The sequence below is a fragment of the Dromiciops gliroides genome, chromosome 4 (assembly GCF_019393635.1).
Source record: "Dromiciops gliroides isolate mDroGli1 chromosome 4, mDroGli1.pri, whole genome shotgun sequence".
NCBI lineage: Eukaryota > Metazoa > Chordata > Mammalia > Microbiotheria > Microbiotheriidae > Dromiciops > Dromiciops gliroides.
Genome location: NC_057864.1, coordinates 244,808,038 through 244,827,277, shown reverse-complemented (window position 1 = coordinate 244,827,277; position 19,240 = coordinate 244,808,038). Strand labels below are relative to the sequence as shown.

Genomic DNA, 19,240 nt, shown 5'->3' with positions numbered 1-19,240 from the left:
GGGACTTTAATGAAAAAGAAGACTTTCAGATATTTGTGATGAAAAGACCTGAACTGAATGGCAAATTTGACTTTCAAATACAAGACCCTAGAGAACCATAAAAAATTGGAGCTGGGGGACATACCTTGGGTTGTACAGTGGGCGACTGTCTTGTGTCTGAGACCAGGTTTTGGCTGGGATCCCCCTGGGTCCAGGGGTGATGCTTTGTCCACTGTGTCACCTAGCTAGGTGATGACATCTTTAGGGTTAAATTGAGGGGTGAAGGGAATGCACTGGGGGAGGAGGAAGGGCAGAAGTGAAATCCTACATGAGTAGGGGAAGAGATGGGAGAGGAGCAGGGCAGTAAATGAATTTTACACTCATCAGAAAAGGCTCAAAGACCTTAAACTCATCAGAGCTGCCTCAAGGAGGGACTAACAGACACATCTAACTGGGTGGAGTAATCTATTTAATCTGGGCAGTAAATGAGCCTAACACTCAGCAGAATTGGCTCAAAGACCTCAATCTCATTAGAATTGGCTCCAGGAGGGAATAATGTACACACTCAATTGGGTGGAGTAATCTCTCTAACCCTGCAGGAAAATAGGAGGGGAAGGGGATAAAGAGAGAGGGGAAAAAGAAGGAAGGGCAGAGTGGGGGAGGGGACAGACAGAAGCAAATCCCTTTTGAAGAGTGATAGGATGAAAGAAGATGGATAATAGAATAAATATCATGGGGAAGGGAATAGGATGGAAGGGAAACAGTTAACAATAGGAATCATGAAAAAGAGAAAAGGGGGGGAAATTGTACAAAAATATTTATAGCAACTCTTGGTGGAGGCTAAGAATTGAGAATCAAGGGAATGTCCATCAATTGAGGAATGATGGAAAAAGCTGTGCTAAATGATTGTAGTGGAATGGTCTTATGCTACAGGAAATGACAAACAGGATGATCCCAGAAAAACCTAGAAAGACTGAACATCGATGTATAGTGAAGTGAATAGAGCTGGGAGGACATTGTGCATAGTGACAGCAGGATTGTTCAATGAGCATTTGTGAATGACTTCACTACTCTCAGCAATGCAATGATCCAAGACAATCCCAAGGAACTAATGAGGAAGTTTACTATGCACCCCCATAGAAAGAACTGATAAAAGGAACACTTGTGGATTGTACATATATAACCTGGTTACTATCTTGTGGAGGGGGGAGGAAAGGGAGGGAGAAAAATTTGGAACTCTAAATCTTATGAAAATGAATGTTAAAAACTACCCTTACATGTAACTGGAAAAAATAAAATAAATGTTTGTTTTTAAAATTAAAAATAACAACAACAATTATTTCCCAGTTTTCTGCTTCCCTTCTAATTTTGGATACATTGCTTCTGTTGTACAAAAACTTTTTAGTTTAATGTAATCAAAATCATCCATTTTGCATTTCATAATATTCTCTATCTCTTGTTTGGTCATAAACTGTTCTCCTTTCCAAAGATCTGAAAGATAGACTATTTCTTCCTTTCCTAATCTACCTATGGTATCACCTCTTATGTCTAAATCATGTACCCATTTTGACCTTATTTTAGTATAAAGCGTAAGATGTTGGTCTATGCCTATTTCTGCCATACTATCTTCCAGTTTTCTCAGCAGTTTTTGTCAAATACTGAATTCCTATCCCAGAAGCTGAAGTCTTTGGGTTTATCAAACAGTACATTACTAATGTCATTTACTACTGTGTCTCCTGTGCCTAGCCTATTCCATTTATCCTCCACTCTGTTTCTTAGCTAGTACCATATAGTTTTGATGACTGCCACTTTATAGTATAGCTCCAGATTTGGTACAGTTAACCCACCTTCCTATGCATTTTTTTTTCATTATTTCCCTTGACATTCTTGACTTTTTGTTTTTCCAGTTGAATTTTGTTATTACTTTTTCTAGCTCTATAAAATAATTTTTAGGTAGTCTGTTTGGTATGGCACTGAATAGGTAAATTAATTTAGGTAGAATTGTCATTTTTATTATATTAGCTTGGCCTATCCATGAGCAATTGATATCTTCCCAATTTTTTAGATCTGATTTGTGTGAAAAGTGTTTGGTAATTGTGTTCATAGAGTTCCTGGATTTGTCTTTAAGAACCCCTTTCTAAAGGGATTAAAATTTGATTTAAAAAACCCTCCAATTTTAGTCAATATATACTTTAGGAAGATGGTAAAAAAAAAAAAAGTTGGAAAATTTAACTCTATAGTAAGAAATAAAAATGACTTATAGACTACTCCAAAGCCTCTATTTAGGAAGGGACCAGGTTATGAAAGACTTCAAATGGTAAATAAGAAGTTTATATTTGATACCAGAGTCGGAGATGGGAGGGGAGAGGTATGGAGTACTGGATAGGGCAATGTCATGGTCAGATCATTCTGATAGCTGAGTGCAGGATGGGCTGGAGTGGAAAAGGAAGCCAATCAGAAGGCTTTTAATAGTCCAGCCATGAGATGATAAAGGCCTGTTCTAGGGTGGTGGCAGTGTCAGAGAAGAATATGGAGATATAAGGATAACACCTAAACTGCAAGCCTGGGTGACTGGGAGGGTGTGCCCTCAAAAATAATATGGAAGTTAGGATGAAGGGAGTTTGGGGGGAAAGAGTAGTTCAATTTTGGACATATTGAGTTTGGGACATCTATGAGATACCCAATAAAAGAGACTGGGATGAACCAGTCATAGAGGTAGGCAGTGAACCATAACTGGTTTTTGCTTTTCTTTTTAACCCCAGTGCTTAGCACAGTAATGGACACTTAGGTGCTTAATAAATTCTTGTTGACTTAAATTGACCAGAAAAGAATAATGTTATGAAAACCCAGAGAGAGATGGAGTAGAGATGTCTCTAAATTTGCATATCTTACATTTCTTTTTGTAATTCTGCTTTGCTCATAGAGCACAGCACCTTTGGTGCAGGAGCATGTGAGTAGAAGAGGCAGATGGAGGGCTGAGGTTTGCCAAGGTATGAACAGTGATAAGACAAAGGAGCTAGGGATTTGAGAATAGAGGATAGTATAAAGTCAACCTGTTTAACAAATGGATCAAATTTGAGAAAGGGGAAAGTAAGCCAGAGCAAGGGTGATAGTCTAGGAAAGAACTAAGAGGGAGAGAAAAGGAAGGTCATGGTGAAGAGCATAGGACTGGACAATCAAAGGCTTTCCCCTTTGGAGTTCAGACCAATGGAGGGATTTTGCTGATGCCTCCAACTGCATACAGCTGTTTTGGGGGAACATTAGCACTCATCAGAGATATCATATGCTAAACAATCAGGTTGGAGCTATTACAGAATAGGTTGGTTGAATGAGTTCTGTGTGAATTTGGACATTTGAGTGGTGATACCATGCTGTATTGAGCACAGGGTAATATGATTCCCTTCATTAAAGACAAGGCAGCTATTCCTAATCCAAGTGGCCCTCAACCTCTCCCAAAATAGCCAAATGGCATTCTCCCATCTCAAAGTAAGAGGGTTGTCTATACTAATGAACAGCTGCATCATTATGCCCCCAACTAGCCATGTCAGGTGTCCTACCTCCCAGAATTATGGGTCATAGATCTATGACAAATCAGTGCTATCCTGGGAAGAGGAAGGGCTCTCTTGTCTAATGGTTTCTTGGATCTAGTCTGCAAGAAGACTTACCTGATTTGATTGGACGATTTTTAGACAGCTCTGACTGATTCTTTTTCTTTCTTCTCCTTTCTTTTTCCTTTGCCAGGACAGAGGCCTTGGCCTAAAAGTCCTTGCCACCCTGAGAGGTCCATACACCTTAGAGAAGTAGCTCAGCTGTCCCTCAATGTTTTGGATTCTTTTTCTCAAAGATAGTTTGTGATACTCCATCTAGGGGTAGTATTATTGGGAATAGTCTTGCTTTCCAATAGCCTGGAGATGAAACTGTTGCTATATAACTATGGTTGGTGTGTATTTACCTGGAAGAAAAAGGATCCCTTGGTTGACTTGGTGTCAATTCTGAGTCACTGAATAAGAGTGAAGGAGAGGGGGCAGCTAGGTGGCGCAGTGGATAAAGCACTGGCCCTGGATTCAGGAGGACCTGAGTTCAAATCCGGCCTCAGACACTTAACACTTACTAGCTGTGTGACCTTGGCCAAGTCACTTAACCCTCATTGCCCCACCAAAAAACAAACAAAAAAAGAGAGAGAGTGAAGGAGAATCCTTATTTAGCACTGTGGAAGAAGGGGGCAGCCCCTTCACAGAAGCCTCTAAGTACATATTTTACATCATTTCTCTGATGTGGCTTTATGGGAAGAGAAGGTTTAGCAGGTGAGTTGGGGAATATTGACTGGGTGGCAGTATAAGGAAGGCCTCAGTATCAACTTAGATCTTGGGACAGATTTTATGCAAGAGACTTATGACCTCTCAGTTATTTTAAAACTACAGATGACCCTCTCACAGGATGAAGAATTACTGTCAGAAGTGTCCCTGCAGAGGCTGATGTTCCAGGATCTGCTTCTGTTCATTGTCACCACTTCACATCAGAAGAAATCTGTTACTGTATCAGGGGTGTCATTATCTATGCTTTGACTCTGATGTTCTTGGTGCTGCTCTGGTTCATTATTATTATCTTGCATTAGGAGGCCCACTGTGAACTGCAAAGATGTAGCATTACCTGCTACATGGACCAGGCTGGGAAAATTGAGACTTGATCTTTCTGAAGGGGGAAGGAAAAGCAAAGCTAGTTTTGTTTGTGTCTGTTCTCCCTTTTCCCCTTTGTACTGTACAGTAAAAAAATTTGAGACTTGGTCCTTCTGAGGAGGTAGTGAGGGAGGAAGGGTTAGGATTATTGGCTTTTGTTCTCCACATTTTTTTGGTTTGGTTTTTTTTTTCTCCCTTCCCCTCCCCTACCATAGGCCTGCCCATGCCAGGAAGACTGTCCAGTAAAAGCCCTATAAGCATTTAAAGGAAGTCAGTGTTACTAGATTTAAGAAAACATGTCAGGGAGTAACGTGTGCGAAAATCAGAAAGGTAGGCAGGGGTTAGGTTATAAAGGGCTTTGGATGTATTTGTTCCTGGAAGCAATACAAAGTCACTAGAGTTTATTTGGGAGGAGGGGTGACATAACAGACCATAGCCTAGGAAAAACACTTTATAGTGGCTGAATGGAGAATGGATTGGAGTGGGGAGAGGCTTGAAATAGGCAGACCCACCAGCAGACTATTGCAGGTGAGGTGATGAGGGCCTGCACCAGAGTGGTGGTAGTATCAGAGGAGAGAAGGGGACATATTCAAGAGATGTGGCAAAGGTGAAATTGACAGTCCTTGGCAATAGATTGGATATGGGGGGTGGGGCAGGTGAGAGATAGTGAGGAATCCAGGATTTTTCATATAAAACAGGCTCTTGTGTGATCTAACTTAGTTAAGTTTCAAACTAATCAACACATTACTGTGTTCTCTTTTACTTACTCTTCAGTGTTTTGTGTAGGAATGAATACTACTCCTAGTCTTCTGCCATCCCTTCACTCCCTCCAATGTTTTACCAGTGAGTTTGCACACTAGTTCAGTTTTGTCTTTGGCTGCCTTTCATTCTGCTTGATTAACAGTAAGTATTGGCTGGCTGAGATAGTTCTGTTGGACTCCTTTTTATGCTGCTTCAAATTGGTTAAAGTTTTATGAGAAATGATAATAATCAGTCACTCTCTTTACCTTTCCATTTTTTGGCATCAACAGCTTATGTAAAGTTGCATGTTAGTGCTGTTGCACAGACTTTTAATTCATTACTGTTAAATGTCAATTTGTTACATTGAGCCCATTATTTTATCTTACTGGGATTTTTTAAGGGTATCTTAATTCTATCATCTATGCTAATTATTCCTCTTAGTTGCATGTTATTCACATACTTTATTAGCATGGTACTTATAACTTCAAGTCAATGATAAAAAAGGGAATAAGAGAGATAGGAAGAGGGTACTAGAGAGTCCTTCAGTTTGATATTGATTCATTGATCATTATTAAATTGCTCAACAGTAGTGATACAAGAATTAGTTCAAGTGGTTTGTGTTTTGTGACAGTTGCATGCTTAACAGGGGAGGTGAAGAACAGAACTTACTATCCTGATTCCTGAATCTGTTGGAGAAGTTATGATTCCGCTGGCTTTCTGAAAAAGGGAACTAAGGCTCAGGCTTTCCTTGATGCGTTGCTTGGGAAGGAAAAGCTGCAAGTGAATTCTTCTAGAGCTGTAAACCATCTTTGCAAGGTTGCTTCTTTTGTTCTTTTCCCTCTGTTCTTTCCTTCTCTTGTGCTTTACAAAAACCGTTTTTCCTTACTGGTGACATTTTTTTTTTAACGGAGCAATGAGGGTTAAGTGACTTGCCCAGGGTCACACAGCTAGTAAGTGTCAAGTGTCTGAGGCCAGATTTGAACTCAGGTCCTCCTGAATCCAGGGCTGGTGCTTTATCCACTGCACCACCTAGCTGCCCCTGTTGACTTTTGACTGTGAAGCAAATATATCTTACATTTATATTGTATTTTTCTTATAACCACCTGGTGAGAGGTAGGTTAAGTGCATTGTTATGTCCATTTTACAAATGAGGAAACTGAGTCATGACTTGCACATAATTACACAGCTATGAAGTATCAGAGTCCAGAGCCAGACCTTCTGGCCTTAAACCTAGGATTATAACCACTACACTATGATGTAGACACCTCTTTGGAACAATTTTTAAATGCTGTGTTAATATAAGGTGTCCCAAAAGTCTCAGTGCAGTTCTAATCTATTAAAGCTCAGAGCTACAATAAGACTTAGGATATCTCGTATATATGTAATTTGCTATAGAACAAACTAAACTTCTAAGTGTGAGGGGGACACAGAGTAAAGGAGATTTATCAGTGGGATGTGTTCTATCAAGGCAGGCTCCTGGAAATGTACTTCTTCAGAATCCTGTCAAAATCTTTATTTTCTTTGAAGGTGCAACTAAATCACAACTTCTTTTTCTTTTTTTTTAAGTGAGGCAACTGGGGTTAAGTGACTTGCCCAGGGTCACACAGCTAGTAAGTATTAAGTGTCTGAGGCTGGATTTGAACTCAGGTACTCCTGACTCCAGGGCCAGTGCTCTATCCACTGTGCCACCTAGCTGCCCCTAAATCACAACTTCTAAAATCCTTTCTTCCCTTAGACCTACTCCCCATCTCCCACCATAAGCTTGTCCTCTCTCCTCAAATTACTTTGTGTTACACTTTTGTGTCTTGGTCTTATCCTACATGTAGACTGTAAACTCCTTGAGATTAAGGACTACATCATTTTTGGTTTTTTTTCCTCCTAGCACAGCACTACCCATGGCAAAAGTTTACATTAAAGTTTACACCAAAATTTAATAATACATCAAAGAACCAAACAATGTCAATTGACAAAGTGAATTTTATTTTGTCTGTAAGGCAAAAAAAAAAATCTATATGATAGGATGAAAATTTTCATTTCAAAGTAAATGATATTTTTATGTTAACTAGCACATATGGTCCTAGTGTTAATAAATGTTTTAATTGGATTTTCATAAGTACCACAAAGAAAGAGAAAAGTACCTTGAGTAGAAATATAAACCAGCAAAGGCCCAGCCCTTTTTCCTCATGCTCGTCAAAGATAGCATATCTAAGATCAAAGATTTAGAACTGGAAGAGACTTTAGAGGTCAGTGAGTACAACTCTTTAATTTTACCGATTGAAGAAACCAAGACCCAGAGAAATGAAGCGACTTTCCCACAGTCAATTTGAACCCATTTCCTTTCTCTCCAACTCCATCACTCTTTCCTGTGAGATGTTATGAGATTTATCTATGAAAAGGAGATACACCATGTATGATAGTATTTAGAAGCATAGTTAACTAGGTCAAACATTTAATTACCACTTGACTTTTTCCGTACAAGAGAACTAAATCAGGTCAAGCTTGCATGATGGCATCTTGTTTCTCAGGTACCTCAGAAGTGATCCTGAGTGATAATAAAGGTAATGGCAACTGCAACGGTAGCCTAATGGTTATTTATACTCTGTATGCCAGTGGTTAAAGCTATTTATTCACAAAGAAGAAAGTAGACAACTTCCTCCAAATTCCTGCTGCTTCATTAAAGTACTTAAAACTAAATGGCATTTTCATTAAAGTACATAAGACTTAACATCCCAGTTCTTTTTTCATACACTACAGTCCATCCTCTCATTCTTGGGTCAAAACTATACTTACAAACAATTCATTGGCAATATATCAATTCCATACTTCATAATGAAGGGCAAAAATTTTTCTTTGTTAACAGTTACAGCTTCAATTTATCACAGTTAGTTATATACCCATATAGAAACAACTAAACTCAGGAAAGGAAGGTAATGGACATTTATTTAGCACCTACAATGTGCCAGGCCCTGTGTTAAGTGCTTTACAAATATTACCTCACTGGATTTTCACATCAACCCTGGCTGGTAGGTGAGATACTATTATTCCCATTTATAGTTGAGGAAACTGAAGAAGAAAAAGGTTGAATGACTTACCCAAAGTCACACAGCTAGTGTCTGAGGTTGGATATGAACTCAAGTCTTCTTGACTTCAGGTCCAATACCCTATCCACTGCATTACCTCCTTGGACCCACATATCATTTCTCATACTTCCTTGTTCTGGGTCACTGTGACTCCTCTTGATTGTTGTTATGAAGATAAGTTATTTTTTTTAGGATGCTTTCTGTTTTTGTCAATTTCTATTATTGCTGCTTTGTACAAAGTATGATATGCAGTTGGATAGAGATCCTGTATCAGTACATACATTTTGAATGAAAACTGCAAATAGACAATGAACTAAGCCCAGAATATAACAGGAAAGTAGACTGGATTACATTTAGGAAACCATACAGGGCTTTTAATGACTCCTGGTTTCTGCTTCAAACAAATGATCGCTGAAAAAAAATCACTATTCTTTCAATAAGGTGAGAGACCTATGTCATAGAATACCAGCCCACAAAGAACTGAAGTTGAAAATCGTCCAAAGGACAAAGGAGAAGCATATGGTGACTGGGAGCAGGCTATCATGCATTAACAAGTAAGTGGCATAAAGGATGTCTTTAGAGAAATATACAACCAGCAAACAATAATACACTCACAGATCATACCTCAATGGTTTAGTGGGAAAAGCACTAGTTTCTGAGCCTAGAGGACCTGGCTTTAAACCCCGCCCTGGATACTTCTGTGACCATGGGCAATTAATTTAAATTTCCTGCACCCATAAAAGAAGAGGCCTCAGAAGACTCTTATGGTTATAGATCTATGGTCCTTTCAGTAGAGGTGGGAGGCTATGGGTGTGGAACGTTGCATGTGTTTTCAGATGTACTGGCAGGGATGGTATCACCCGATTTTGTCATAAGGGAGGTCTCAATTGGGGTAGTGTTATATCAGGAAATGACTATAATACAACAAGATAAAACTTTGAAAAAATTTAAGAGATTAGCAATGAATGCCCCCGGGTTTTAATGATATGTAACGATGTGTCAAGAGATCTACAGTAAAGAAGGCCCCAGTACATCAGGTGGAACCCATAGGATGGATTGATGCAAATTGTTATTGTTATTCTTTGTTCTCAGAGGACCATGGCATGGGGTGATGTCATGACTTGCACTGAATTGGATTTAAGTGAGAGAGGGCTGTGCAAGGTCACCAACCTCTCTCTCCTCTAGAGCCATCTGAGTCCAGTGGTAAAATATATGTCAGAGTGACTGGAGATCACCCCAGATGTTTTTCTTTTTCTTTTTTTTTCTTTTTTCCTTTTTCTTTTTTCTTTTGGTGGGGCAATGAGGGTTGAGTGACTTGCCCAGGGTCACACAGCTAGTAAGTGTCAAGTGCCTAAGGCCAGATTTAAACTCAGGTCCTCCTGATTCCAGGGCCACTGCTCTATCCACTGTGCCACCTAGCTGTCCCCATTGATTGGAGGACATGGACAATAATGGCACAGGATGGGCAGGCATGAATGAACTGTGATTTACATCCTTGGAGGTTATGCCTCCATTAATGAGATCACAGATCCACTTAGCTATTGCTTCTGAAATGGATCAGGATGGTGAAAAATGCTCCAGAAAATGTCTTCAGTTGCTATTTCATCTACTATCAAAACACGGGGAAAATTCTAATCATTGTGTCCCCCCCACAACCCCATCACAAATACAACCAGCCTATTTTGTGACTTTCTAATTCATCATATGGTAATTGTGTATTATTAATTTACAAGTTCCATGAAGGCAGGGACCATGTAAGAATTTAAGCATTTATATAAGTATTTAGGAACTTATGTGCTGCTGAAGGCATAATTTACTCAGAGAAATAAGTGCAAGATAATTTGAGGGGATGAGAACATTCAAAACTGGGGAGAAGACCATAAAAGGATTGTGCTGTTAAATACAGCAATAGATTCTAAGAGGTGGTGGTAAGAAGGGAGGGAATTCCAGACAAGCTGGACAGCTTGTAAAAAAGCATGGAGGAAAGAGATGGCGTGCCAAATTTGGGGAACAAGTAGGCCAGTTTGACTGGAATGTAGAATATATGAAGAGAAGTAATATGGGATCAATCTGGAAAGGTAGGCTGGAGCCAGATGGTGACATGCTTTAAATGGCAAGCTGAATTTATATTTTAACATAGAGGTAAAAGAGAACCAATGAAGATTCTTTTCCTTTTTTGGTATAGAAGTTTATTCCTACACAGAAAGAAATGCTAAACATGTAAGAATTGATGCATTCATTGATAGGATTTACAGGAGTCAGTAACTGTAGTTAGAGTAAATGTGGGGAGGCTAATATTTAACTTTAGTCACAATAAGTTGGGAGCCTGATATTTAATTTGCATCACAACATAAAGCAGTTTTGTAAGACTACTAAAACGTTTTATATTTCATCTTAGAACTGCAATATCCAACCACTCCTGGCATTCTATCCAATGAAGAAACTTTTCCTGAAATAAACCACTGTTGTTTTGTGGGAAATGTAGCTGCCCCATTCACAGGCCTCTGGGGACCTTCATACCTTTTGGAATTCACAAAGTTGCTGCCAGTCCTGGACATATGAACCAAAGGATACTTGTTCACCTAAGATCAGGAAAGAACAAATGAAGAAAAGATAGCATAGCCACATCTAAATGGCTGTATGTGAGCCAAGTGAGAGAGAGGACAATTGTTCTTTCTCCTGCCTGACTCTGAGGATTCAGTTGGAACCAGTCTACATGATTTACAGCCTGAAAGTAGAAAGCCCTTTTGATGAAAGTCATCTACTGTGGTCTTCTCACTCAGTAGAAAATTAGGGGAGTCTCTAATCAAGTAACAAGCATGTATTAGCTTACTATTGTGCCAGGCACTGTGCTAAGTGCTGGAGATACAAAGAAAGAGGAAAAACTGTCCCCCGCAAAAGACGCCATGTATCTGTATCTGTATCTATATCTATAGGTAGCTTTGTACAAGACAAATACAGGATAAATGTAAAGCATTCATTTACATAACAACCCTCTCACTGATGAGTCACTTACAGCTAGAAGCAAGCTCTCAAAGCTCCCACATGTTAAATGGAAGAAGGTACAGGACAAGTTCTTAACCTTTTTTGGGTCACAGATTCCTCTGGTGAAAGCCCATGAACCCTTTCTCTGAATAATGTCTCTAAACGAATACATACATAGGTTTTCAGGGGAAACCAACCATATTGAAATACAGCTATCCAAATATTTTTTCAAGTTCACAAATCCCAAATTAAGAACCCCTCAGCTAGAGAATATCTGCTCATGAACAGAATCATGGAGTCTTAGAGTTGGAAGATACCTCACAGCCATCAAAGTATATCTTGAACAAGAATCCCAAGCATCCCATATCCAATAAATGATAATCTGGCTTTTTCCTAAAGACCTTCATTACCTCCTCCTGGGGCATATTTGGGAGGCAGCCAGCTGGGACGGAGAGGAAAGCGCTTTGGGAAGAAGCTTTGTTGGGCCCTTCCCCCTTAAAAGGTGGAGTTTCTTTCACTAAAAATTGATGGAATCAATGTATTCTCCTTTAGACTCAGAGTCCAGTGGGAAAGGAAAAAGGGAGAGAGGGAAAGAGAAAGGGGGAGACAGTCAGACACAAAGCATGTGGTACGGTGGGGAAAAAAATCCATGGATTTGAGGTCAGAGGACCTGGGTTCAAATACCACTTCTGTCAATCACTACTTGTATGACTTTGGACAAGCCACTCAATGTCTTGGGGCCTGCTTCCTAATGTGCATAATGAGGGGGTTGAACCAGATGGCTTGTAAGGTTCCAGCTTGAAATCTCTGAACCCTACCTACTGTTCTTTTCACATGGGCAGGGGAGAATGGGCAAACAAAATAATCCCTACTCCTTGAGAGCAGGAACTGCTTAATTTTTAACTTTGAGTCCCTAGCCAGCACATACTAGGCCCTTAACAATTATGGCTGCTGAACCTAATTAAATGGGGAGTGAGGGAGTAAGAGTTTGACAGAATAACACTCATAGGAGACTCTAGATACTGGGGAAGGATGAGGTGACAGAAGAGCTTTGGAAATGGAAGAGGAAAAATAGAAACCTAACCAGATCTACAACCTTTATTATGGGGTCACCTCCATCAAGGGTACAGAGAGCACACCCCCTGTGGTCATCAAAAGGGTCCCCAGTCTCCATGGTGAAGATCCTGTGCATCCTGTAAGTAAAGAAGAGCATGAAGAGAGAAGAGACCACCCCCAGACAGATGCTAGGGAATATAACGCTGCACGGTCATCAGCATAGAACCTGCCACCCAACAGGTTGAAAGCCTAGATCCCAGAGAGTCATAGTGCTAGATGAAGGGATCAGGATGAGGCATCTGGGCACTCCTCCAGATCCCTGTTTATGCAGTAGCAGCCTAAGGAGTTAGCAACCCAGGTCATGGCTCCAAACAGCTACTTTCCAGTGACCCTTGGTTAGAAGTGATTGACCAGAATGAACTTTCAAGTGAAAAGGGTCTAAATAATAATAGCTAACATTTTTGTAAAGTAGCTGGGTTGCTTGGAGTCAGGAAGATCTGAGTTAAAATCCAGCCTCAGACATTTACTAGTTGTGTGACCCTGGGCAAGTCACTAACCCTGTTTGCCTTGGTTTCCTCTATAAAATGAACTGGAGAGGAAATAGCAAACCACTCTAATATCTTTACCAAGAAAATCCCAAATGAAGTCACAAGGAGTTGGACATGATTGAACAATGTTTATGTAGTTCCCTACTATGTGCCAAGCACTGAAGGGCAGCTAGGTGGGGAGTGAATAGAGTACTGGACCCAAAGTTGGGAGGACCTGAGTTCAAATCTCACCTTAGACACTTATTAGCTATGTGACCCTGGGCAAGCCACTTAACCCCAATTGCCTTAAAACATCCCCGGCCAATTCCAGTCATCCTAATGTATATCTTGCCACTGGACACAGATATAGCTCCAGAGGAGAGAGTGAGGCTGGTGACTTTGCACAGTCCTTCCTTACTTAAATCCAGTTCACTGCAAGTCATGACGTCTGTCATGGTCCTCTTCAAGAACGGAGGACAAACAAGAAGGCAGGCACTGTGATAAAAGCTTTACAATGATTATCTAATTGTCTAAGAGAATTAATAATGATTATCCTCACAACAACCCAGAGAAGGAAGTGCTCTTATTCCCATTTTACAGATAAGGAACTGAGGCAAACTGAGGTTGTCAATTTGAGTTCATTAACTCTCCATTCCAGCCAGGTCATCAGAACTGTACTGGAGTTTCCAAGGTTAGAGAGGTCAGGACTTGCCTAATTGTTATAGGTCATAGAACAGGACATGAGGTTTCATGTCACTGTCTTTCAGTGGAGGTAGGGGTACTTCCCTTTCCCCCCTCCCCCCACAAACACCAGAGCTACAACACAGATCACCTTGGGAAGGCTGCCCAGCCCCAGGGGGTCCTCCTTCTACAGGAGCCTGTCCAGCCTGGGATCGGGACCTCCCCAGGACCAGGGCACACCCTGTAGGTGGAACTGCACTAGTTCAGGGAGGTGGGGGCCACTGGGGACTGGGGGCAGGTTGGTTCAGGGCTGGGTCCAGCCCAGGCCACATCGGGGTAGGGGTGGGGTAGGCATGAATAGAGGGCGGTTCCTGGAGGGGTGGGTAAAGAACTGTGCAAGTTGGGGTGGGGGGGAGGAAGGGAGATTCAGGAGAGGGGCCCACACTGCTTGGTCTGTGGTCAGACACCTAGCCAAGGGTGGGCAGATCCTTGAGGATCGGCCTTTTCTATAGGAAGAGCAGCAGCAGTAGGGGGGACAGTGGCGGGGCCGGTGTTGACAAGGTCAGGCCTGAGGAGATGTAGCCTCCACCTGCATGAGAATCCTGGGATCCAGGAAAGGTCCCCTGAGGCTCAGCGAACCCCTGAGCTTCACTACCACCATGCCGCCTCCTAGCGGGACCCCGGGAGGAGAGAGGCAGTACCTCACTCGATCCCTTAAAGTGACTACCTAGTCTATGGCCCTAATCTCCTTCCTCAGTGAAGCAGATGTGACCTTGGACAGCCCTGCATAGTTGCCATGGAGATGGTTCTTGGCTGTAACCACAGTGAACACTCTCTAGCGGACTAGTGAGCTCAGTGCGTTGGGAACAGTACACACAGCGCTTGAACAAAAGTATGGAGGTTGGAATGGAGAGCAAAAAACCTAGAATCAGAGAGACCAGTCAGGAGGCATTAGTCTGAGGTGGTCACTCTCTGAGATGTTGTGGAGGGAAGACTGACTAGACTTGGAGATTGGCAAGGCCTGCAGGTGACTCAAGAGTTGAGGATAAGGGCAATCTATCCCTTAAAATCGAAGAGCTTTTGAATGAACAAAATTAGTGCAGCTAAATTTAAAAAAAGTTATCTGGGAAAAATCTTAATTGCATATCTCCGATAAAGGTTCACCATATATGTGTATACACACACACCAGGAATTGATACAAATATATAATAATAAGAGCCCAATAGATTACTAATTAAATTAAAAGATATGAACAGGCAGGTTCAAAAGAAGAAATTCAAACTATCAATAGCTGAGTGAAAAAAGGTCCCAAATCACTAATAACAAAGATGTATTTTAAACGACTCTGTGGTTTCACTTTGCACTCATCAGATTGTCTCTCTCTTTCACATACATACACACACACACACACACACACACACACACACACACACACAGTAATGGTCAATGTTGGAGAGTCCCTGGGACAGCAGACACACTAGCACACCATTGTTGAAGACCTTACTTAACTGGTACAACTCTAGAAAAGAGCCAAGAGTCACTAACTTGACATAAGAGCAATACTATTACAAGACATATACTCCCCCAAAGTCAAGGACATGTCAGTTCAGTTTCATAGACAATCCTCTGTTGTACTTCTTTACATATTAAAATATTCATGAGTGTGTTAAATTTCATAATAAAAAGTAAATTTAACTTTTAAAATAAAAACCAAGGGAGAGAATATCCAGGAGTATGGTCAATAGTATAAAAAGCTACAAAGAGAACTCAGAAAAAAAGACTATCAGATTTAACAATTGAGATCACTGTTAATCAGGAAGGAAGCAATTTCAATGGAATGGTAGAATCAGAAGCCAGATTGCAAGTGGTTGAAGAGTGGGAGGTGAAGAAGTGGAGGAAATGCCTTTAAATGGCTTTTTGTAGGAGTTTAGCTGTGAAAGGAACAAAAGATACAGATGAAAATGCAAGGCGCTGGAGACTTAAGAGATTTTTGAAGAATTGGGGAGACTTAGGCGTTTATGTAGTACATAAGTGGAGATTGAAAATGTGAAGGGATGGGAAATGGGAAGTGATCCTAGAGGCAGGATCCTGGGAGAGATAGGAGGAGTTAGGATCAAAGGCAGAACAAGGAGTAGCCTTGACAAGAAGCATATCTAGCTCTTCCTCAGAGACAGAAGGCACAAGAGAGTGAGGGATTATGTAGGAGTTTTGAGGGAAAGAAGAGAAAAGGACTCCAGAATATAGCCTCTATTTTCTCAAAAAAAAAAGTAGAAGGAACAGTGGTTGTTGAGAATGTTGGTTCAGAGAACAAAAATTGATATTAAAATTCACTCAACTTTTTCTAGAAAATCAATAATTCTTCAAGATATAGGAGACTACCAAAATGCCAATTTTTAAAATTTAGCTCATTTTCCCATTTATTTTCATTCTAAAAAAAACCCCAACCAGCTAATATGCCCACCAGTCTTCTGTGATTAGTTGTGAAGAATAAGAAAAAAACAGACTCTAGGAGTCTCATGACAAAAGTACTTGGAAACCAAATCTTTCTCCCACAAAGAGATGTAGGTGAGACACTAAAAAAGCAAGAAATAATTCACTGTAAAATTTAACAATGAAAATTAAGTTGTTACTATCATTTTGTTTAGATTAACTCACTTTCTTTGCCTAAATTAGTTCCTCTTCAAAATACTAATAGTTTAAAAGAAAATGTGTATTGCATATTTTCATAAGTAGGATAGTAATCTTAGATTTTTACATAAAAACCACTCATAGAAAAATCTAAAAGGATACAGATCAAGAAAGCAGAACAAAGAGAATAATATACACAATAACTAAAATAATGTAAATGAAGACAATACTTAAAGATAAGAAAAACTGGATGAAATACAATGATCAATGTTTCTTCCCAATGACTATTAAAACACTTAGCAATTGTGTTAAAAAATGGTAAGGCACAAGGATGGAACGTTACATGTTCTATCCTTCCCAATTGCTGTATCAAATAGTTTAATTTAATTGCTTTTTCTAAAAGAAGGTACTATTGGGTAAGGGGTTCTGTTGGAAAGTGATTGTTGTGTAAAAACAAAATGCAGTAATAAATATTTTATAAAGACTTAAAATACTGTTCTGCTACAAGAAGCCATCATTTTGTAACAGCAATTTCAATGGCAATTTCAGATAGCAGCTGTTGAGGGTTCTGATTCTCACTGCTAAGAATACAAACATAGCTCCTTGCCTGCTGTGCCTCTGGCTTGATTTCAGGCTTTTCTCCTGCAAGCATACTGCCTTTCCAGGACAGAGATGTGGTGGGCAGCATTCTAAAGAAGAGTATGCCATACCAACTGGCATCAATGTGCCAATTTCTTTTCTTAAAAATATTTTTATCGTTATCTTTTGTTTTTACATCACCTTCATTTCCAACCATGATGTATCCTCCTCCCTTACCCAGTGAGCTGTTTGAGCTGTTTCTCATAACAGAGAATAAAAACAGGGAAAAAAGGCACCTCAGCAAGAGCAACCAGCACTCCAAGGGTTTCTGATAGTATAAGTAACATTACATAGCCATAATTCCCTTTCTGGGCAAAGAAGGGAGGCAGATAAATTCTGAGAGTAAGCTTGACCTTTATAATTGTGCAGTGTTCATTTTTTTGTTTTTTCTGTTTGTGTTGTTTTAAGTCACTGTGTATTTTGTTTTCTTGGTTCTGCTTAGTTGCACCATTTTTTCTCAATTTTAATTCCCAGATACATAAAGAAAAAAAAGTTGTAAAATTATGATAGTTTCTACTACATACCATGCAGCATTCGTCCCTATTCCAGGTTGAAGAGCAGCAGTAATACACACTAACTCTACATACGAAGTGATGTCACTGGGACCTGATGAAGAAAGTGTGTTTTTATTTATTCTTTGAGTCAATAAAAGGCCTACAAGTGCTAGATTTACAAAGCTTATAATACATAAGGAACTTTGTCTAGGGGGCTGTCCCCTAGGAAAATGTTCTATAGCTGAGGGACAAGAATCTAAGAGGGGGAAGATACAATGAAATGAGAGAATATGAACTAAACATCAAGGTTGGAGAATCACATTTGGAATTCTTCATCTTGCAGCAACAAAAATCATTGAAAAAACCCTTCTATAGCTAAAACAGTCAATACTTTTATTTGTACACATCACAATATAAATGTAAGCTGCATTTCTGTCCCACTGCTCCCTTCCAAACGGTTTCTTCTTTGACAGAAGTGGGAGCAAATCTTCCTTGCCATGCTGTTGGAAAACACCCCAGAGGTGCAGCACCATGGTGTTTGGGTGGAGTAGAACAAGGAATAAAAAAATGACACGAACGTATTTCCCTTTATTCTTATCTGTCTGGGCGGGTCATTCCTGGCCGAGTGGGCACCATCATGGGACGGGCAGGAGGTCTCATCATTGGGGGTCCAGGCATCATGGGCATGTGGCCTCCCATGGGTGGCCTCATCCCAGGAGCTACAAGGTCATACAAAAAAAGTATATTGGAAGAAGTCAGCCATGATTGCCATTCACCTCTCTTTTGCATTCTCTAGCTGTAATATGCTTAAAAAGTATACTCAGAGGAAATGCTGCAAAACCATTCTGTCTGTAAATCATGTATGACCCAGTGATAGTTAGGGCAAGCTATTAATAGACTACTTTGAAAAAAAATTGTCTCCTTTTCAGAAGGCACCAGTGATGATTGTTCCCCAAGTTCTTTATCTTGCTTACACTGGGAAAATGCACAGTTGAGTCACATTAAATTAGCCCTGTTAGGCCTCACATAACCACAGGCTATTTCACTGTCATGAATGTGAGCAGAACACAGTGCTACCAAAATTTAACATGCAAAATTCTGCTACCAAAAGTTAGCATGCAATTTGGTGGGAATAGTGAGTGGAAGTCATTCTAAGAACATGTTAATAACCATGTACAGCTCACACAGAAAACTATGACATAATTAATGAAAACCGAAAAGAAAAAAGGTGACTCTTGTAGGGCCCTTTGGCAATTGTAACCAATAAAATTTATAAAATGTTCTGTCATTATGTAAGCTATGCAAATTATCATGGGTACACTACTGTCCTAAGGCTTGACTATAAAACTGAAAAAATACATAAGAAATGGGTAGTGGGCAAGAATTTTGGCACATATAATCTATCCAGTGGTGTTGTGCTAAGGCTGACAAAAGCCATGATATTAGAAGATAAGTATGGTATAACTGTGCATTGAACTTAGAGTCTAAAGACCTACATTCAGGTAACAACTTGGCCACACTGGCTATATAATCCAAAATAAGTCAATGTGTCTGTACCTCAGGTTCCTTACCTGTAAAAGAGGACATGCCCAGAAAAACTACTTCACAAAATAGTTATGATGAAAAGTACTTTTTGTACCTTAAAGCACTAGATGAATGAGAGCTATTTTATCAAGACTATGGATTAATTTCACATTGTACCAATGGTATGTATGCAAACTAGATGAAAAAATGATCCTTCAATGTCATTATC

General features: G+C 40.0%; 1 protein-coding gene across 1 annotated transcript in view; it reads right to left on the bottom strand.

The window, feature by feature from the left end:
• Nucleotides 1-13,523: 13,523 nt before the first annotated feature.
• SNRPC (small nuclear ribonucleoprotein polypeptide C) overlaps nucleotides 13,524-19,240 on the bottom strand; it is a 32,325-nt gene continuing 26,608 nt past the window's right edge. The window contains exon 6 of the mRNA XM_043999348.1: nucleotides 13,524-18,206. Within this exon, the coding sequence (XP_043855283.1) occupies nucleotides 18,082-18,206 (125 nt within the window). The 3' untranslated portion in view covers nucleotides 13,524-18,081. The remainder of the gene's footprint in view (nucleotides 18,207-19,240) is intronic.